Here is a 22,299-nt window from a genome sequence, read left to right on the forward strand (position 1 = left end):
CACAATCCTCTCTGGTTCTCACCACCCTGAACAATTTAGTGTCATCTGCAAACTTGGCCACTTCACTGCTCACTCCCAACTGCAAATCATTTATGAACAAGTTAAAGAGCATAGGACCCAGTACTGAGCCCTGCGGCACCCCACTGCTTACCGTTCTCCACTGCGAAGACTGCCCATTTATACTCACTCTCTGGTTTCTATTAATTAGCCAGTTTTTGTTCCACAAGATGACCTGTCCTTTTACTCCATTACTCTCGAGCTTTCTGAGGAGCCTTTGATGAGGAACTTTATCAAAAGCTTTCTGGAAGTCAAGGTAAACAACATCTATTGGGTCCCCTTTGTCCACAAGTTTGTTCACCCCTCAAAGAAATGTAACAGGTTAGTGAGGCAAGATCTTCCCTTACAGAACCCATGCTGAGTCTTCCTCAATAACCCATGTTCATCAATGTGCCTACTCATTCTGTCCTTGATAATGCTTTCTACCAACTTTCCCGGTATTGAAGTCAGCCTGACTGGCCTGTAATTTCCCGGATCTCCCCTGGAACCCTTTTTAAAGATGGGGGTGACATTTGCTACCTTCCAGTCCTCAGGAACAGAGGCACATTTCAATGAGAGATTACATATTTTTGTTAGAAGATCCACAAGTATGCCATCCAGACCTGGTGACTTATTAGTTTTTAATTCGTCAATCAGTTGTAGGACCTCCTCTCTTGTCACCTCAATCTGACTCGGGTCTTTCAACACCCCTTCCAAAATTAGTGGTTCTGGAGCGGGCAAACACTTTTCGTCTTCCACAGTGAAGATGGAGGAAAAAAATGCATTCAGCTTCTCAGCCATTTCCCTATTCTCCTTCAGTAATCCTTTTAACCCTCGGTCATCCAAGGGCCCCATTGCCTCCCTGGCTGGTTTCCTGCTTCTAATATATTTGAAGAAATTTTTATTGTTGGTCTTTATGTTTTTTGCAATATGCTCCTCATAGTCCCTTTTTGCCTGCCTGATCACAGTCTTGCATTTGATTTGCCATAGCCTGTGTTCCCTTTTATTAATCTCACTTGGACTAGCTTTCCACTGCTTAAAGGAGTCCTTGTTACCTTTTACAGCGTCCATTACTTTGCTTGTTAACCATGCAGGCCTTCTCTTATACCTGTTTGTGCCTTTCCTAACTTGTGGTATATATTTTATCTGAGCTTCTAGGATTGTAGTTTTAAACAGTCTCCAAGCTTCCCCAAGGGTTTTGACTGTATTTACCTTTCCTTTCAGTTTCCTCTTCACATGCCTCCTCATCTCAGAGAATTTACCCCTTTTAAAGTTAAATGCGGTTGTGCTGGTCTTCTGGGGCAACTCTCTATTTGTACAAATGGTGAAATCAATAACGTTATGGTCACTGCTCCCAAGCGGTGCGATCACTTTTACATCTCTCACCAAGTCTTGGGCATTACTCTCACCAAGTCTTGGGTGATAACAAACTCCCATAGTTAAATTTCCTTTTGGGCCCTCTATTTTAACCCAAAGCATTTCTAGAAGAGAATCTAATTCTCTGACCTCAGTGTCACTGGACCGTATACCTTCTCTGACATACAGAGCCACCCCACCTCCAACCCTTCCCTCCCTATCCTTCCGATATAACATATCCAGGAGAGTTGTTCCACAATGGAATCAGCTACCTAGGGAGGTGGTGAACTTCCCTCTCCCTGGCAGTCTTTAAAGCAATGGCTGGACAAACACTTGTCAGGGATGCTCTAGTCTAGGCTGATCCTGCATTGAATAGGATGTTGGACTAGATGGCCTGTATGGCCCCTTCCAGTTCTGTGATTCTGTAATTATATCTGTGCCTCTAAATTGCAGTTGAACATTATTGTGTAGGTAAATAGTGGTTTCTTGTAAATACAGAGCCCTGTAATCCAAATAAATGAAGAGAATGCCAAACAGTGTTAAAAAAAGTAATTTATGGGGACGGGCTATGGATAAGGGAAGATCAATCCCTAGCATCTGTAATTTAAAAGGACCAGGTACAAGGTGATATGAAAGCCCTCTGCTTGAAATCCCTGGATAGCTGCTGCTAGTTTGAATAGATAATACTTACCTTAATGGACCAATGATCTGATTCTGTATAAGGCAGCTTCACATAGTCATTGTGTTCAGTTTTATATGGAAAGTGCACTGAGCTTTAACTCTGAAAAGCTTATATCTGATATCTTGTACCATCATCCAGTTCATTTTTTTTTTGAAACTGTTGGGATATGAAGAAGACTGATTCCCTATGCAGGTTTCCCATTTCCTTCTACTGAGAGAGCAGATCCACACGCACAGAAGATGATTCCACAGAAATAAAAGGGAAAGAAGAAGCTGTGTGCGCCCACGTCTGGATTAGGGTGACTATTTGAGTATTATTACACTTGCTTATTTTAGCACTTTCAGAAGATCTGTGATCTTATAAAATTGGTACCATTCCTACATGCAACACTTTTAATATCCCTCACAGAAATTTTCATCTCAACTATCACTTAAGTTTAAGAAGGTTAACTACAGCAAAAACACAAAATATAGGATACACTTCTCTCTTGCTGGCATTGCCTTTGATTTTACTGTGAATTATTTGGGCTTACAAAAATTACAGTATACAAGAATGATACTATCCCATATTTTGTACAAGCTAAATATTTTTGATATACAGAGCTTCAGGGTTTTATTACAACAACAATATACAACCAGTATTTATTTACAATGCAAAAAGTATATAAACCATGATTTAAAACAATCTACTACCGGCAGCGGCTATATTTCAGGAGGTAGCTTTAATTAACAAAATGCACTGAAGCCACATTTCCCATCATGTATTCTTGTATTCTATCAAATAATTTACAAATGAAGTAATTTTATGCACACTATGTACAATTAAAATTTTCCTAACTGTAACCTAGCTTAAGTCTTTCTCTGCAAAAAAATGGTGCTAGAATTACTGGTATGGCAGTGGAACTGCTATTTAATATTTTGCTTGAGAATATAAGATCTAGCTTAATAATGCATATGTAACTTTACACTGTGAGTTTTCAAACTAAGGGGAGATGGCAAAGATCAAGGTAATTACCAAACGTCAGGGCCTCAAGTATCAAATTCAAATGTTTTCCCCCTAATCTCCATAAAAGTTAATTTGCTCAAGTCTGTAAAATGGCAGGAAAGCAGAAATTCTTATATTGCAATGCAGGTTTTCACATTTCTTTTAACATACCAGCCTTTTATTCCAAAGCAACTTCATGTTCCCATAATGTGGGTTGACTCTAGTGTAAAATTCCCACTTGTGCTAGAATGCTGGGCAAGCAGAAATACAAGAAAGACTGTTTAATATTGTATGCCACTTGCATTCCTCTAGTGTAAGATCTTGAGCAACCAATTTATGGATACTATGATATTTAGGGAGGAAAGTACTATGTGTTGCACGGGTTCTGTCACAAATAGAATTGCACTGAGTCTATTCATGTTTCTGCTTGCACATTATTGGATCCAAGCCTCTGTATATTATGATTTCACGATATTTCCAATCTAAAGTGTCTTTCTACTTTGTCACAGCTGTTAACATACTGTATTTCACAAGGCAGAGTTCTATGACTTTTCTACTGACTTTTGCTGTCACAAACAAACCTGCACATATTTGAACACATAGAGCACAAAACAATATTCATTGGCTCTCCAACATGCACCAGGAGCTCAGGGGTGTGGGTGTGTGCGGAGGGGGAGAAAAGAGTATAGGACTACTCATTTATCTTCTGTGTTAAAAATGTTCTATGACTGCAGAAGGGAACCCCCATTAAGTGTTGTGCATATATTCTCCATCTTCTTTATGAGAATAGGTCAGATTCAATATTAACAGAGTTCAATATGCACAGTGCTGCTCTCAGTGTACACAACAACCACAGACTCACACTTACAGTGAAACTCTATAGGGATCTAGGAAGTGTAGTAATACACATTGGGGCTACAGGCCAATATAAGTGATAAACTTGATTGTGATGTTTGCTCATGAAACCCCAAAGATTCAAAACAGTACTCATGTTTCTATCATATCAGTCCATCTAGAACATGTAGCATTATGAGGGGCGATAAAGCTTTTCCTGGAATAAAAACATTTATATCCCAATCAAATTGAGCAACAGCTTGAAGAATGAAAAATACAACATATTTTGGCTGTATTTGACTCACAGTTGTATATGAGAAGAACAGTCCCTTCTTCTGGCCCTGCAGTAAATTGTCCTGAGTTTCAGTCAGAAATGCTATACAAAAGTTAGCAACAGTTGTTTTTTTTAACCTATATAAAGTCACATTTAAAAATAACTCCTCAATAACAGCTGTCTCTTGTATTATACTTAATTGGAAAAGTGGACTGAATTCACTTCACAGCCAAAGTAGTAAATTACAGTTGGATTACAATATGAAAACACAGCCTAAGAACATAGACATATATATATAAAAAGTAAAAAACTAGGTTATAAATTTTGGTTTTCCAATTATTTACAGTAAGAGCAATACTTCTTGCTTTAAATGTATAGATATTTACTGCCCACATCCCTTGTTTACTATGAACATCAAAAAAATGATTGTAAAAGTGCTTCCAGGTAAAAGGACAGAACAGGCATGGTGTATGAAGCGTCCTCCTTTTTAGCGCATGGTTTGCAATACAGCCTTTCAGTCTTTAATCCTTGGGATATTGTAGGCATAACGAACCAAAGGGAAGCCTCTACTTTGATAGAAACAAGCACGTCCACAGGCCTGTACTTGGTCTGAACTGTCTGATACAAAAGAATCTTCTTCATCTGCATAGTCAGAATGGGCAGACTGAGTACCACAATCAGACCAATAGCCATCTGGCCTTTGGCAAGGCACTACTGTCAGAGCTGGACAACTGTGGGACTTTATTAAGTGCTTACACGGTACAGGCTTGGATATAAGAAGTGATTCACAACATTCACACATTGTAAGATTACCCTGCAGATGTGTGTACATGCCACAGTCATAGTAGAAATCCTGTGTCCCACAGCTGCCTTGTGTATTAACAGTTACTGTCCCAGTTCCATTCTTCTTGGTAATATGCCACCGCAGCAATTTCCAGTCTTCCTTGAATTTGGGGTTGAAGAAAACATACAAGACTGGATTCAGACAAGCAGGAAGAGGAAAAAATATCAAAGTGACAGACTTCATGATTTCAGGGCTTACAGAGATTGCAGTGATCAATGGAGCAAATGAGAAAAACGCAACAGGGCAGAAAAAGATGCAGTTAGTGAAGATCAGCCAAGCAACATGTTTAATCAAGCTGGCTTGTGAGTTCTCAGACAGGTCTTCCTTCTCCAAGGTGCAATAAAGTTTTGTATAGATAATAGCCATTAGCAGAAAAGCTAATGAATTTAGGAGTACTAGAGTAACTGTAAAGCCTAAGGAGGGAGTTTCTCCTGTGGGAAAAGGCAGGCAGAGGGGTGATGCGGAGTATTCCCCTTTATGGAACAGTGGCAAACATCCTGCTACCAATGCACACAGGATAACAAAAATGGCAGCAATTTGAAACTTTTTTTGATGATTATTTTTACCCTTCTTCATTATTTCCTGGGCAGACAAGCTCCGTTCAATGGCAGCTAACATAAGGAAAAAAATGGCACTTTCGGAAGAGAAGACAGCCAAAAAACCAGCAATTTTGCAGCCACTGCCAGTTTCCCACCAAATGCCAAATTCAGCAAACCGTCCCCAGGAGACTGCATCCAGGAAAGTCAATATGCCAGTGTAGATCCCCATAAGAAGGTTTGACATTGAAATCAAGCCTATGAATAGTTTGGAAGAATGCAGTGAAACGCAAGAAGCAAATATAGTTAACATGACAAGGATGTTGAAAGACAAGGCGACCAAAAAAATAAACCAGACTGTAAGGCGAATCATCCAGCTCCCTAGTAAGTATTCGCAAGGCTTGAAAGCACCTATTATAAAAGAAAAAAGAAACGTGTAAGGTAGCAAATAACATGGGACTGCTGGTTTAAATATATTTAAGTTCTGTAAAATGTATGCACTTCCTGAAAACAGCACTCCAGAGCTAATACATAAGGCCAGATCTGCAGCTAGAGCAATTTATTGTTTATATACAAAGTGATAAATATTACAATGATGGCCTACTTGTGTAAACACAAGTGAAATAAATAAGGCTGTAATGACTCTTCTGCTAGTCAACTGATTGCCATAGTTACAGCACAGAAGGAAATATATGGACATCCAAACCAAAAGGTCTAATTTTTTTTCCTTTTGATGATGGTTATTATAAAAAGGAGATGCTTAAATTGTTTTTAATCTTTTCACTGACTATTTTAAACTAGATTATTTTTAAATTGGACTCTGAATATTTTCAACTTGTCTTCTGTGTGTTTCATTAATCAAACCTGTCTAGGTTGCAGAGAACAGGGTCTATAAAAAGCCCTGATCCATGGTTGTTGCAGAGGTACATTTTGCATTTGTATCCTAATATCTGATCAGGGCCTTCTGTGAGGAATGGTCAGGGTCAATGAGGTAAAAGAGACCACTTTAAAATTTTTGTTACCTTCTACCCAGTACCTCAGAGAACCAGAATAAATCCTTGTCAGAAAATAATGAAGCACCAAACCGTTTTATAATTCAAAACCAAAATATTACAATTACTAAATATAGAAAGCAACAAAGAGAGGCAATAACAACTATTGTATGCTATTAAATCAGTTGGCAGGCAGAAGTTCAAATAATAAATGATCTCTGAGCACTAGAGACGTTGGCAGGGTGAAGTAATAAAATAAACACAATCAGGCAGTGTTTCCTTAACACTAGAAAACACTCTATATCAGAGAAAGATTATAAAGTTGTTTCAGGCTTTCTAAATATAAAACCAACACACTTTTTGTTTTTCACTCAGAGAACTGTCTGAACTTGTGACAGCAATATCCCCACACAGACACTCTTCACTAGCACACAGGTACACTCCAGACGTTGAGTAATATCTAGGAACTAACACCCTTGAGTGCTATCACACCAGCACTTCAATTTCCTGTGTCAAGTCCCATGCAGCTAGTATTCCTGTCTGACTTCTGGGATTTTTTCACAGCCACAAGAACCTTAGGCTCTCTCCCAGTGTGTTTGTATGTTCTTTGTTTGAACCAGGAGTCTGTCCTATAGCAATGACAGGACTCCTTAGCAGAGCCTTCAAGTTTTCCTCTGCTGTAATGACACAAACTGATTTCGCACTAGGCTTGTTCCAGATGGAGAGCCCTTTTGCTCCCAGGGCTTCTCTCTGTTTTCACACAAGTTGCTCTGGAGCTATTCCGCAGCAAGCAAGATCTTCTGACAAGCGGTTTCTGCTTGCTGCGGAAAAGCAGCACACCAACTTGCAGCTCCGGGGCAACTTGTGTGAAAATGGAGAGAAGCCACGGGGGCAAAAGGGCTCTTTACCTGGAACAAGCCATAGTGCAAAATTGGTCATAGTGTGTAACAACTCAGAGAGTTTTCCCTCAGAGTGAGTCTTTGCTTTGTGCCTCTTCTCACAAATAAACTCTCTTTCAGACAGAAACTACCAAACCAGTTCTGTCTCAAGGAACTAAGCTGACAAGCTGCTCTCAGCGCCTTTCTTCAGTCAATCTTCAACTGAACTAACTCTGAGGAAAGATTCCCCCCCCCACCTGCTAGCCTTCTTCCACTCGATACGTTTGTATCCATGTTAGCAGCTCAGCCAATCAGAGTGAGCTTTTCATACTCACCCAGGCAAACTGCTTTAAGTCCATCACACCTTCAAACCAATTCATTGAGTTATGACAGGGGTGGGGAACCTTTTTTCTGCCAAGGGCCATTTGTATATTTATCATTCGCGAGCCATACAAAACTATCAACTTAAAATAGTGCTCTGCCAAGGGAGAACAATTCAGGGCAGCAAAATTAATGTAAATAATTGTTTTTCTATATGAAGTCATGTGGGGAGAGCCTAATTTGGCACACACACAACCTGACCTGCTGCCTTAGGCAAATGCCTTGGTTCAGGGCTTTTTTTTGTAGAAAAATGCCGGCAGGAACTCATTTAGCATATTAGACCACATACCCTAATATTAGCATATCAGGTCACACACTCATTGGCGCATTAGGTCATACCATTTGGGATAATCAAGTGTAAATTGAACTGGTGGTAGCTCCCAGCAGGCAGGCCCTGGTGAAGCCGCTGCACAGCGTGGCTGGGCCCCACGATCCTCGCCGGGCCCCAGGGAGGTTGCCACGTGGCTTGGCTTGGCCCAGCAATTCCCGAGGGCCAGACCAAGTGATCTTGAGGACTGTAAATGGCCCTTGGGCTGGACATTCCCCACCCCTGAGTTACGAGGAAGAATCTAGAACAAAGTATGAGTCCAGTGGCACCTTTAAGAATTACTTTGTTGTACTTCTTCAGACCAACATGGCTACCCACCAGAATTTATCAAGAAAAATCTAGTTCATCTGCTCTGTCTGGCAATAGCCTGATTCTTGGTGGTCAAAAAGATAATGCATCAATAAGGCATGTTATTAAACCATACTGGATCAGACGAGTAGTCCATCCAGTCCAGTATGGTAGTGACCAACTAGATTCCCTGTAGAACCAATGAACAGAACATGAAAGTGAAGATCTTCCGTGACCCTTGCCTACTAGCATTGCTATTCAAAGAGCTATTGCTTCTAGTTGGGGAACTTATGTTAGTTCAGACCACTGAACTAACAAGGTCTGTAATGTCTGTTCTGACTGACAGTGAATCTCCATGGTCTCAGCTAGAGGGTCTTTCACATCATCAGCTATCTAAACCTCTTAACTGGAGATGTGAGAAACTGAACTTCAGACTTTCTGGATCCAAAGCAAATATTCTTCCACTGAGGCCTGCTCCCCTTTACAGAGCCACATGAATTCTGTTACTACTAAAAAAACCAGTGTTTGAAAACAAGCATAATCTACAAGATGTTTAAACAAAAGAAAGAATGGTTGGTTAAAAAATAAATAAGACTAGTACTTCCAAGCTGCAACAGAAGATTCATTGTCTCAATTTCTTCTAACTTTGTCAACACCTCAGTTCCATGGGTTGAGCAAATGAGCATAGAGAATAAATATGCCATGAGTCAGTGCACAGAGAGGAGGTAGAACAGATGTTCAAGATTAGCTGATGATAGGATAGGCTAATGACAAAACAAGACAGTTTACAAGCTTGAAAAATACAACTGATTGTGTCCTGAGCTAAAGCCTGAACAATATTGTTACCATGAACCACCTTACCTCAGCTTCTGGAGTAAGACCACATTGCTAGGTCTAATATAGCCAAATTCAGTGTGTGTGTGTGTGTGGGGGGGGGGGGGTTAAACAGCTTTAGCTCCATTATTGTTCCTTGACCCAAATGGCATTTCAAGTAGGAAATCAGGAGACTACTTGCATTATCAAGTTTTTATAACACTAAAGGTTTCACATCTCTTCTCAAGAGCCTGGGAGAGAAAGGATGGGCAGTACTAGTTTATATCACAGAAGCCACCTTGCACCTGCCCCCAGTGACATGTTGGCTGTATCCCTCAGCTAGAGTTCAGAGACTGCAGGAATTGGGGTGCCCAAACATGATAAAGTTAAAAAAATAATAAACAGAGGTCTTGAGGCAGAAAACATGTAAGCAGCTGCTAACACAGTTCAAGGTACAATAGTTGGCTCAGACACAATTTTTTTTTCTTGCAGGCAGCCGTGAGTGATACAGCAGCTTGCACTAAATGATGGGCCTGCTACAGGAACAGGAAGACTAAGGAAAAACAACTAACGTGATGATGCCAACAGGAAGAAAGCAGGGAAGAGCCAGATAAGACAGCTTGCAATCACTTTATAGTTGGAGTGACTCCCATACCGCTTTAAACAATACCATCAGGCCTCAGATTCAGTGGGAGTTCACAGGAGCACAGCTCCTAAACCTTTCTAAGGCCGTTTTCCCACTCACGTTTTACTGGCGCCACGACCATCCTGACGCCGGCGAATCTGCCTGGATTTCGCATCAGAAGCTCCGGCGCTCCCAGAAGCGCCGGCTACTTCTGTCGCTAAGCCAGCGCAAACGGAAATCGCAAAGATGCAGGAAAACGTTTGCGCTGGCTTAGCGACGGAAAGCGCCGGCGCTTCTGGGAGCGCCGGCGCTTCTGTTGCGAAATCCAGGCAGATTCGCCGGCGTCAGGATGGTCGTGGCGCCAGTAAAACGTGAGTGGGAAAACGGCCTATGAGTTCCACCTCCCTCTGTGAGAGTTCCACCTCCTTGTCCATTGAATACTATGTACAGCTGCATAACAATCCCTGGATGAGCTCCACCACCTATTTTTCTACGAAATGACCCCTGAATACCATCCTTACAAGCAGTATTAGTACTTTTAAATCCAACATTTTAATATACTCTACTGTACTAGCCTGTAGGAAATGTCACAGTGTACTCACTTCAAACCCCACATCCCAGTCTTATGTTTGCGTTACTGCATCATAACTCATGAAATTTGCACTCTTCATCAGATTTGTGGATTCTGTTCACTATCCAATCAACACTTAGAACACAAAACAAAGTATGTTGCTAGAGCATTAATCTGTGGGTCAATTTACCTGTTGTGGGCGTACAATGTATTACTGTCTGACCAAGTTCCTCATTATCATCACTGATTAGGTCATCTACCGCACCTAAATAAAAAGGGCAGAAGATCAGGCCTGGAGAAACATTATTTAGTGGATGACTATTCTGCTTGAGAATTCACATAAAACCCTGCAGGGTCATTTCAAAGAGCACTTCTAATTCTCAGTGCCTTGGATCAGAAATCATGCAAAGCTATGTTTTAATTAAATTAACAATGGTAGCTTATTGTTAGCAGAAACAAATAAGTTCAAGCAATGGAAAAATAGGTTCCAGTGGGGTAGCCATATTAGGCTATTGTAGAAAAACAAAAGTCACCTTAAAGATGAACACTTATTCCAATATGAGCTTTCTTGAGACTGTTTCTTTAGACACAACAGGATAAAGAAAACCCTTTACCTTGGTTTTACAGAAAATTACAAAAAGGGAGGAATAAATCAGGTGAGATTATTGATGTGCAGACTTGAACTTTAGGTAGTTTAGTGGGTGATGAGCAGGGCCGGCTCCCCCCCTAGACAAACTAGGTGGTTGCCTAGGGTGGCAGCAGGGCAGGGGTAGCAAAATCGGCCTCCCCCCACAACCACCTAGTTTGCCCCCCCCCAGAGCCTCCTCCCTCCCTTCCCCACAGCATGTTAATTTCTAAGTCGGAACGGACTCTAGTGCCGTGTTCCAGCTATCTAAAGCCCCCTCCCGCCTCCTTCTCCTCCCTCCCTTTGCCACTGCATGTTAATTTCAAAGCCCCCTCTCAGCGAACGGAAAAACCGCGCCACGGGGCCGCACTCCCAGTCTGTCAGGAGCAGCGTCCTTAAAGGGTGGTCCCACGGCTGCCGATTCCTCCCCTCCCCACTTCCTGGATCGAGAGAAGTCAGCTCAGCAGCCACGGGACCACCCTTTCAGGATGCTGCTCTTGACATACTGGGAGTGTGGCCCCGTGGCGTGGTTTTTCTGATCGCGGGGGGGGGGGGGGTGGCGCTTTGAAATTAACATGCACTGGGGAAGGGAGGGAAGACAAGGAGGCGGGAGGGGGCTTTAGATAGCTGAAACGCGGCACTAGAGCCCGTTCCAGTTTTGAAATTAACATGCTATGGGGAAGGGAGAGAGGAGGCGCGGGGGGGAGGGGAGCTGCGGAGTGAGGGTGGCGCCAGGCAGTGAGTTGGCCTAGGGCGCCATGGGGTGTCGGGCCGCCCCTGGTGATGAGAGTAGAACAGGCTTCCTTGGAAAGGCTAGGTTCTCTCTCTTTAGAGGTTTTAAAGCAGAGGCTAGATGGCCATATGACAGCAATGGTGATTCTGTGAACTTAAGCAGATCATGGGAGGGAGGGCAGGAAGGGCTGCATCAGTGTTTAGTTCTCATGGCCCTTTTTTACATTCCCAGGGAAATGCTGATTGCCACTTTGGGATCAGGAAGCAATTGTTCTCCAGGGCAGTTTGGCCAGGAATCCTGGAGGTGTTTTGCCATCTTCTGGGCATGGAGCAAGGGTCACTATGTGTGTCTGTGGGGGGGGGAGGTATTTGTGAATTTCCTGCACTATGCAAAGGGTTGGACTAGATGACCTTGGAGGTCCCTTCCAATTCTATGAGGTAAGAGGTTCTGACCTTTCTCACATGTGGTGTAGTACAATAAAATAGGATAAACACGCTAAGAAAATGGTAGTTTGAAGCATGAGACAACTGACCAATATCACTGAATGGTTATGATATAACAACATTGTTAAGAATGGCGTATCACCACCACCACACAGGCCTAACTTGCTGCAGCAGAATAAAGGTTTCTAGTTTTGGGATAAAACTTGGGAGCAGCAGTGTTCTCTTGGACCATTACATGTTTAGGGGCAGCAATGCTGAAGTTTTATTGGGATTTTTCTGATTTTGTGTGAAGACAGTGTTAATGTTAGATGTCACAGAGTTTAACTAGGGGGTAAGAACATAAGAGAAGCCATGTTGGTAAGAACATAAGACAAGCCCATCCAGTCCAGCACTCTGTGTCACACAGTGGCCAAAAAAACCCCAGGCACCTTCAGGAGGTCCCTCAGTGGGGCCAGAACACTAGAAGCCCTCACACTGTGCCCTCCCAAGCACCAAGAATACAGAGCATCACTACCCCAGGCAGAGAGTTCCAACAATATGCTGTGGCTAATAGCCACTGATGGACCTCTTCTCCATATGTTGATCCAATCCCCCTTGAAGATGGCTATGCTTGCAGCAGTCACCACCTCCTGTGGCAGTGTATTCCATGTGTTAATCACCCTTTGGGTGAAGAAGTACTTCCTTTTATCAGTACTAACCCGACTGCCCAGCAATTTCATTGAATGTCCACAAGTTCTCTTATTGTGAGAAAGGGATAAAAGTACTTCTTTATCTTCTCTATCCCATGCATAATCTTGTAAACCTCTATCATGTCACCCGTCAGTCGACATTTCTCCAAGTTAAAGAGCCCCTAGTGTTTTAACCTTCCTTCATAACGAAAGTGTTCGAACCCTTTAATCATTCAAGTTGCCCTTTTCTGAACTTTTTCCAAAGCTATAATATTTTTTTTGAGGAGCAGTGACCAGAACTGTACACAGTATTCCAAATGAGGCCACACCATCGATTAATACAGGGGCATTATGATACTGGCTGATTTGTTTTCAATTCCCTTCCTAATAATTCCCAGCATAGCATTGGCCTTTTTCATTGCAGTCACACACTGTCTCGACATTTTCAGTGAGTTATCTACCATGACCCCAAGATCTCTCTTGGTCAGTCTCTGTCAATTCACACCACATCAACTTGTATTTATAGTTCGGACTTTTGGCCTCAATGCGCATTACTTTGCACTTGGCCACATCGAACCTCATTTGCCATGTTGATGCCCACTCACCCAGCCTCCACAGATCCCTTTGGAGTTCCTCACAATCCTCTCTGGTTCTCACCATCCTGAACAATTTAGTGTCATCTGCAAACTTAGCCACTTCATTGCTTACTCCCAACTCCAAATCATTAATGAACAAGTTAAAAAGCATCAGACCCAGTACTGAGCCCTGCAGTACCCACTACTTACCACCCTCCACTGTGAAAATTGCCCATTTATACTCACTGTTTCCTATTAATTAGCCAATTTTGATCCAAAGAGGATTTGTTCTTTTACCCCATGACTCTCGAGCTTACTAAGGAGCCTTTGATGAGAAACTTTATTAAAAGCTTTCTGGAAGTCAAGGTAAGCAACATCTTTTGGGGTCCCTTTGTCCACATGTTTGTTCACCCCCTAATAACTCCAACAGGTTAGTGAGAAAAGATCTTCCCTTACAGAACCCCTGCTGAGTCTTCCTCAATAACGTTTGTTCATCAATATGCCTACTAATTCTCTCTTTAATAACTGTTTCCACTAACTTTCCTTGTATTTAAGTCAGACTGACTGGTCTGTAATTTCCTGGATCTCCTCTGGAACCCTTTTTAAAGATGGGGTGACATTAGCTACCTTCCAGTCCTCAGGAACGGAGGCAGATTTCAATGAATGATTACAGATTTTTGTCAGGAGTTCCATAATTTCACCTTTGAGTTCTTTCAGAACTCTTGAATATATGTCATCCAGGCCTGGTGACTTATCAGTTTTTAAACTATCAGTTGTAGGACCTCCTCTCTCGTCACCTCAATCTGACTCAGGTCTTTCAACACCCCTCCCGAAATCAGCGGTTGTGGAGTGGCAAACATTTCTCATCTTCCACAGTGAAGACGGAGGCAAAAAATGCATTCAGCTTCTCAGCCATTTCCCTACCCTCCTTAAACCTTTTACCCCTTGGTCACCCCCTTGGGGATGTGGCTCTATGGCCTTATGGTAACACTGGTCAATTGAAAGTTAAATTGACAACATGGTGAAAGTTTCCTTTAGCCAGGAGTTGCCATTCAAGCTGAGAACAGAGCCAGAATTTTATAGACAAGATCAAGAAGAGAAAGAAAGCTCTGAAACTAGGATTTGTGAAGGGACACTAAGACTGAGCAATCACCTACAGACCAGAGCCTACTTTTACAAATTAGAATAAGCATCCTTTTGCATTATTTGTGAAAGGAGTCAGTGAGTAAGTAATCTGTGGAAAGACTCAAAATATGTTGTATGGAATCATGTAAGAGGTTTCTCCCACAATAATGAATACAACAACTCATCCTTCATAACACATGAAAAGCAGCCATGTTCCCCAATTCCAGGGATGCCTGAAGCTTACATTTGTGTAAAAGGCTGTATGTTTTCACACTTTTTTCAGTTAAGCACTCACCACGGTCATGAGCAACTGACAGACTTTGATCTTGGTGGTTAGAATCTTCAGTATTAAAGTTTAAATAAGAATCACAGCTCCAGAATGCACAGCACTGATAGGCGTATGGAACAGACAGTGATCTGAAAATTCAAAGAAACAGCAGGAAGCCATAATTGACAGCTTTTCTGATTTCTTTAAAAGCAGCATTATCTCTGAAAGTTATAACTTGGTTTTTCTTATGTAAGTCCTTCTAATAATGAAATTAGCTATGAGCAGGACCAATGCCAGGGTTTCTGGCACCCTCATCCCCCCTGCACCTGCCTCTGCAGTGGTGAGGGCAAGTGTGGTGGTGGCAGGTGGTACAGCACCGAGCACCTTTGAACACACCTGCTGCCGTGCCACCCTTGCTCAGCCTTCCCAGGTCTGTACTTCTGCTTGGTGGTAAGGCAGTGAAGGGTGGTGGAGAGACAGGCAGCAAGAGTGAGCCCCATAGCATCAGGGAAGGGGCACTGGGGGCAGGTCTGTACTTCTGCTTGGTGGTAAGGCAGTGAAGGTTGGTGGAGAGACAGGCAGCAAGAGTGAGCCCCATAGCATCAGGGAAGGGGCACTGGGGGCAGGTCTGTACTTCTGCTTGGTGGTAAGGCAGTGAAGGGTGGTGGAGAGACAGCCAGCAAGAGTGAGCCCCATAGCATCAGGGAAGGGGCACTGGGGGCAGGTCTGTACTTCTGCTTGGTGGTAAGGCAGTGAAGGTTGGTGGAGAGACAGGCAGCAAGAGTGAGCTCCATAGCATCAGGGAAGGGGCACTGGGGGCAGGTCTGTACTTCTGCTTGGTGGTAAGGCAGTGAAGGTTGGTGGAGAGACAGGCAGCAAGAGTGAGCTCCATAGCATCAGGGAAGGGGCACTGGGGGCAGCGGGGCATGAGCAGGGAGGAGACACCCGTCCCTGAGGCCAAGTAGCACCCTAGCCTACCTGGCCTATTGGGATGCACTGGCACTGGTTATAAGATTTCCTAAAGAACAGTTTTTAATCTAGCAAGAGTTCTGAATGTCTAAACAAGTACATTGTGAACTTGCTTTTTTATGTAAGTTCTGCGATAAAAAAAGTTCTTTGGTTACAGTCCAAGTATATGTTAAAGCACTGCCATCTTAAGGCGAAAAAGATGTTACAAGCAATCATGTTATTACCTGTGCATAGAAAAATGAAAACTCATCAAGTTGCCTGGAGAGTAACACTGTTGCACAAGTGAATTCCCATGCAAGTTCTAAGTACACACCTGTCATTCTCATTGTTTACTTTGTTTATATGAAATCTCTCATGCTGCAAGGCTGGATTTCCTGCTCTCTACACCCTTCCCTTAACTCACTCCAGGACATGCCAGAAAGTCTCATTCATTGAAAAAAAGGGGCCAAACATATTTTAATTCTATTTATATCCCACCACATGGCCATAAAAAAGGCCCTCAGGGTGCATTACCGTTATAAAAGTTTCTCTATCCTAAGTTGATGTGTGTGTATATATAAAATTGGGGGAGGAGGTTTGCTTGGTTGAAAAGTTTATGGCTATTTGCCATTGTTTTAGGTAAAATAACTATAAACAAGGAAAGCATACCATAATTAAAACTATGAACCATCACAATGCAGAAAAATCAGATATCAGGACAGCTTAACCCACAATCTGCCACATTCTCCAAATGCATGTGGAAATAAATGTTTTGACTAATTTCTATAAAGTAAGGATAGATAGGTCATGATGGGCTCCACTAATACAAGTCAAGGAGAGGTGTCTGAGCAAGACTTCTCCCCAAATCTTTGCGTACAGGAGGCAACTACACAAATTGCTTGCCACAGAACATCACCAAAAGGCATACTTTTATTGGTAAGTATGATATTTTTATAACCGCATTATATTATGCTTGAAGTCAAAAGTCTTTGATGAACATATGGCAAGGTTAAATGTTTACAGTCACTTTCCTTCTGGAATGGGGACAAGGGGAAGGAGAAAGATGCAAACAGGCAGTAATAATTTTAAATAGGAAAAAAAGCTGAGGAGGTTTTAAAAAAGTTATTTCTTAAAGCAATGGTGCAAAATGGATTTTGAGGAGTCGGAGAGGTCAAAGTAGTAGTGAAGTCCAAAACTGAGGTGCTTTCTCCAATCAACCTGTTCTCTAAATATTTTCCCACTTCTACAAACCTATAACTTAGGCACTTAACTGAATTAGAAACAATATACAGATATAATCAATATTTTTATTTAAAGGCTGCTACATGGAAACTATAGTATGCTTGTGCTTTGCATAAAACTTTTTAAAAAAATTCTTGGGCTTGCATGCTTCCTCCCCCAGTGCAGAGACATAACTAATTTCTAGTTCATGAAATCTTTGATCCAACCTAATTAATGAATACCCTCAGGCTGATTGTTCTGGGTGACTTCAGCATTCAAGCTGACTACTACTCTCTAGAGTCAGCCTAGGATTTTATAGCCCTTTGACTGCCCTGAGCTTCTCTCAAATTGTGACAGGTTCAACACATGAAAAGGGCCGCATGTTACACCTGATCTTTTGCTCTGAGCCTATGAAAGGAGGTCTTATTTCAGGGCTAGAGATTCGGTCTGAACCATGGCTTGACCACTATCTACTGAAGGCAAGGGTAACTATGACACCAACACTCCACAAAAGAGGGTTGAGTTAAAATGATCCCCCCATCAGAGACTCTTGGATCCTTCTGGATTCCAAAATGCACTAGGAGATTTTAGAATTCCAAACACTTGTCCTGTTGAGGCTGCAGTGGAAACTTGGAACATGAAACTCCTCAATGCCATTGACAAGATTGCTCCTTGTTGAACTCTACTACCCTTAGATAGATCCAAGTGGGCAGCCATGTTGGTCTGAAGTAGCAGAACAAAATAGGTGTCAACTTGCACCTTTAAGACCAACTGAGTTTTATTCAGGGAGAAACCCAGCCCAGTTTAGTGTGGACCTGGGTGACCTAAGAAGGCTAGAAGCCATCAAGAATGATGATGGAAGAAAACAGAGTTTTCCAGAGCTCATTGGAAACTTTGTGAGGCTGCAGTGATGGGGGCAAAGAAGTGCTATTTCTCTACAACCATTGCATCAGCTACTTCACAGCAATCCTTGCTGTTTAAGGTGGCTCATTATCTGCTAACTCCTAAAATATGAACCTTTACTATCTTATGAACAATTAGCTATATATAGGGGTGGCCAACGGTAGCTCTCCAGATGTTTTTTGCCTACAACTCCCATCAGCCCCAGCCAGCAAGGCCAATGGCTGGGGTTGATGGAAGTTGTAGGCAAAAAACACCTGGAGAGCTACTGTTGGCCATCCCTGAGCTATAACACTGTTGCAAGGTTCTTTGTCAATAAAGTAATACAAATACACTATCATTTGGATGCCACTGGTAAGAGGGCTGGCAGATGAAATGCATCATCTGGTCTGATTATGGACCATTTTGACCTAGTTACTATGATGGATATTGACAGGATCGTGGGATCAGGGAAAACTACTACATATGTACTGGAACCTTGTCCACCTGGCTGCTAAAATCATGCAAAACCACACAAAGAAGCCCTTGATAACTATCATAAATCAGAGCACTTTCCATCAAGCACTCAAACAGATTATCATTCATCCATTATTAAAAAAAAAACCCTAAAAAAATGACATTGTAATTATCACCCAGTCTCCAATCTTCCATTTCTAAGCAAAGTGATTAAGAGAGCAGTAGCAGGCCAACTCCAGAACTTCCTTGATAACTCACAGGCTCTAGCCCAGACTTATTTGGACTAACGCCCCCTTTTCAGAAAAAAAATTACTCAGCGCCCCCCTGGAAATCTACCTTCAAGAAATGGACTAAAAGATGCAGTGACGTATTTGCGCACAGAGTAAGCAAAGATATTGTAAGAAGACAATTTGAAGCGTGAAATTCTAAAATTATTTTATAAAATCAACTATAGTAACATTTGCATTCACAGAATTTTTGAAATTTCAATTCCAACTGACAGGAGGCCATCTAGTTTGACAGGTATTTGACAGGAGAAGATCTAGATGGGCCCAGCTAAATTGGTTGTTTTGTACCAATGATTGGTTGGACAATTCTAGCTCTTTGACAGCTAGTCAGGGGGATATAAGTGGATTAGTAAAATATCAAAACTCAAGAAGAGGAACAGAAGACCAGCGCCGGCACTAGAGGTTCTACCGCCCTAGGCAGAACCCCCCCCCCCCAGGTGTGCTCCTAACGGGGGTTATTCTTAGCATGCCGGTGATGATGTAATCACACCAGCCAGCAGGCAAACCCAGAACCCCGGGTGGTGCACACAAGTGCTGCCGCAATGCCGCTTTTCTTCACAGGGCAAATGTTGTCTGTGCTTGTCAGAGCCTTCAAAGGAAGCCTCTGAAGAGTGCCCAGTTTTACTGCTGCCTGCTGCTTTTGGAATGAAAGCAGTTGGGTGGGTGGCACCTTCCCATTGCTTTTGTCAGCTCCAACTAGTGCAATGGAAAGGTGCCGCCACTCAGCCACTTTTAACCCAAAAGCAGCAGGCAGCAGTAAAATGGGGTGCTCTTTGGAGGCTTCCTTGGAAGTCTTCAACAAGCACAGGCAATGTTTGCCCTATGAAGAAAAGGCAACGTTCGCCCTGTGAAGAAAACCACGCAAGGCTCACAGCTTGCCTGCTGGCTGGCACAATCGTGCCACATGGGAAGGGGGAGTAAGGGGGTGCCCAGCAGCGCTCCCTGGCAGCGTAGCACCCTAGGTGGTCGCCTACCCTGCCTACTCCCATGCACTGGCCCTGCAGAAAACAGTCTAATTGGGTGAATTCGCACTAAGTAGCAGACAAAAAGGAATCCTCTATTTTTGTTAATTGGAATTTTTCTCTAAATTAGAAATTCTGGACCCAGAAACGTGATGTTTTGACACCTCCCACCCTCTTCTCTTTTTCTTTTAAGCTTCCCTTATTTTTAATTCACCACCCCCCAACTGCACCCAAGGCTACTACCACCCCCCTGGATTGTTCCAGCGCCCCCCCAGGGGGCAATATCTCCCACTTTGGGAAACACTGCTCTAGCCCCTTTCCAGATTGGGTTCAGGCCAGGCTACAGGACAGAGATGGCTCTAATGGTTTTAGCTGATGACCTCTGCCTGACAACGGTCATGTTTCTCTGTTGCTTTTTGTGATCTATTGGCAGCATTTGATACAGTAGACCAGGGGTGGCCAATGGTAGCTCTCCAGATGTTTTCTGCCTACAATTCCCATCAGCCCCAGCCAGCATGGCCAATGGCTGGGGTTGATAGGAGTTGTAGGCAAAAAACATCTGGAGAGCTACCGTTGGCCACCCCTGCAGTAGACCATACCATCTTATTGAGGCATTTGGATGCAGAAGCAGGTATTGATTTGTATGTTGGACAGATTTAAATCACTCCTCAAAATGCTCAAAAATGACTCCTCAAAAACGTTGGGGGCTAGGCAAAACATGCACCTCACTCCAATTCTGCAGTCATTCCATCAACAGCCCATCAATTACAGGGATCAGTTCAAGGTGTTGACTATCACAGAAAAAGCCCTTTACTGGCCTCAGTCCCTCTGATCTGCAGAACCACCTCTGCAGAGAATGCACAAGTATGAACAATTAACCTTTCTCCCCATGCTCCACCATGCCAACTTAGCTTAAATGGTCTCCCATTTGAGGTGAGTAAGGCTTCCACTCTCCTGGCTTTTTGCAAGAGTTAGCATATCATGTTAGAAGCTCATGCTTTTGTTTCAGCTATGTTTGAGATTTTGGTTTGTTTTCAGATATCTGTAGTCCAAACCCTATTGTCCCATCCTGTTGGCTGTACTTGAGTTTCACTATACCACGAGTAGCGTAATTGAGAAACGCAGATGATAACAGTGATGATTTTGTCATGATGTCTAATTGCAGGGTCATCACCAAATTGAGATCTTTCTCTGTAACCAGGATTCTCAACTATGGTTTAATCTTGGTTTAGAATCATGACCACAGGTGGGGGTGGGGCAGACCAATATTTGTTAAAGTGCTTATATTAAGACGTCACAAGGGAATTAGATTTCATATTCTGTGGAACAGGTTTACAGCCTAAACTGGTAAAATATTTTTAAGTACAAATGATGTCTCCATCCATGCTGGATCTGTTCCAGTTCAGCTTCTACCCTGGCTATGGGATGGAGTCCACGTTGGTTGCCCTTAAAGATGGCCTCTGGAGACACTTGGATTGAGGTGGATCTGTGCTGTTGCTACTGCTTCTTGATCTGACAGCATTGTTCAACATGGTTGATCATGATTCTTTGACCCACTGCCTCACTAATGGAGGTATATGGAGAACTGTTTTACAATGGCTTTCCCCCTTTCTCCATGTCAGGGATAGAGGGTGGTGCTTGGCTGGAATGTGGTGTGATGCAAGTGGAGATTCTCTCTCTGATGCTGTTTAACATCTATATGCACCTCCTCACCCAGCTGGTCAGGGAGTTTGGCTTGAGTTGCTGTCAGTATGCTGATAACACCCAGCTTTATCTGTTGGTGGATGGAAGGACTCTGCCCCAGGTGTTTTGGACAGGGCATTAGGGGCCATGGCTGGATGGTTACAGCAGAGCCAGCTGAAATTAAATCCAACAAAGATGGAGGTCCTGTACCTGAGCCATGGGGGCTTTGCATCTTGGTAGTTGGTGATTTGATCCTTAGGCAAGTAGACAGCTGGGTGGCAAAACCACGTACTGACCATATGGTGACTTGTCTGCCTGGTGCGAAGGTAGTGGACATTACATATGTAGATCTATATTTTGTAGATAGGCTGATAAGACAGTGCTGGGGAGAAGGCAGTGACTGTGGTACATGTCGGCACCAACGATGTGGGGGAATGCAGTCTTGAGATCCTGGAGGAAAAATTTAGACTGCAATGCAGGAGACTCAAGGCCAGGACCTCCAAGGTAGCCTTCTCAGAAGTGCAACTTGTTCCACACACAGGGCAGGAGAGACAGGCACAAATTAGGAGTCTCAATGCGTGGATGAGGCAATGGTGTAGGGAGGAAGGGTTCAAGTTCGTTAGCCACTGGGATGCTATTTGGAACAAGCAGGAGCTGCACAAAAGAGACAGTCTCCACTTGTCCCAAGAGGGAACCAGGCTGCTGGCGCTTAAAATCAAAAAGGTGGCAGAGGAGTTTTTAAGCTGAATATTGGGGGAAAGCCGATAGGAGATGAAATGTCTCTGGTTCAGGATGACTCATCTCAAAGAGATGAAGGGTTAGCTGTTGCTTTTATACTGGGCAATGGAATAGAGTTGTCCACTGAGACAGTGACAAACAGTATGGACTGCCTGGCAAAGTCTTGAGGCAGCAGGAGGAAGACTGCAGGCCTAACTTGCCTGGGAAATTATAGATGTTTATACAAATCATAGAAGTGTCCGAGG

General features: G+C 43.0%; 1 protein-coding gene across 1 annotated transcript in view; it reads right to left on the reverse strand.

Moving 5' to 3' along the window:
- Window positions 1-2,554: 2,554 nt before the first annotated feature.
- Window positions 2,555-22,299, reverse strand: part of LGR4 (leucine rich repeat containing G protein-coupled receptor 4) — a 179,473-nt gene continuing 159,728 nt past the window's right edge. Inside the window, exons 16-18 of the mRNA XM_060263211.1 lie at window positions 14,887-15,008; window positions 10,613-10,687; window positions 2,555-5,957 (exon numbers count right to left, since the gene is read on the reverse strand). Of these exons, the coding sequence (XP_060119194.1) occupies window positions 4,681-5,957; window positions 10,613-10,687; window positions 14,887-15,008 (1,474 nt within the window). The 3' untranslated portion in view covers window positions 2,555-4,680. The remainder of the gene's footprint in view (window positions 5,958-10,612; window positions 10,688-14,886; window positions 15,009-22,299) is intronic.

The sequence above is a fragment of the Heteronotia binoei genome, chromosome 21, assembly GCF_032191835.1.
Source record: "Heteronotia binoei isolate CCM8104 ecotype False Entrance Well chromosome 21, APGP_CSIRO_Hbin_v1, whole genome shotgun sequence".
NCBI lineage: Eukaryota > Metazoa > Chordata > Lepidosauria > Squamata > Gekkonidae > Heteronotia > Heteronotia binoei.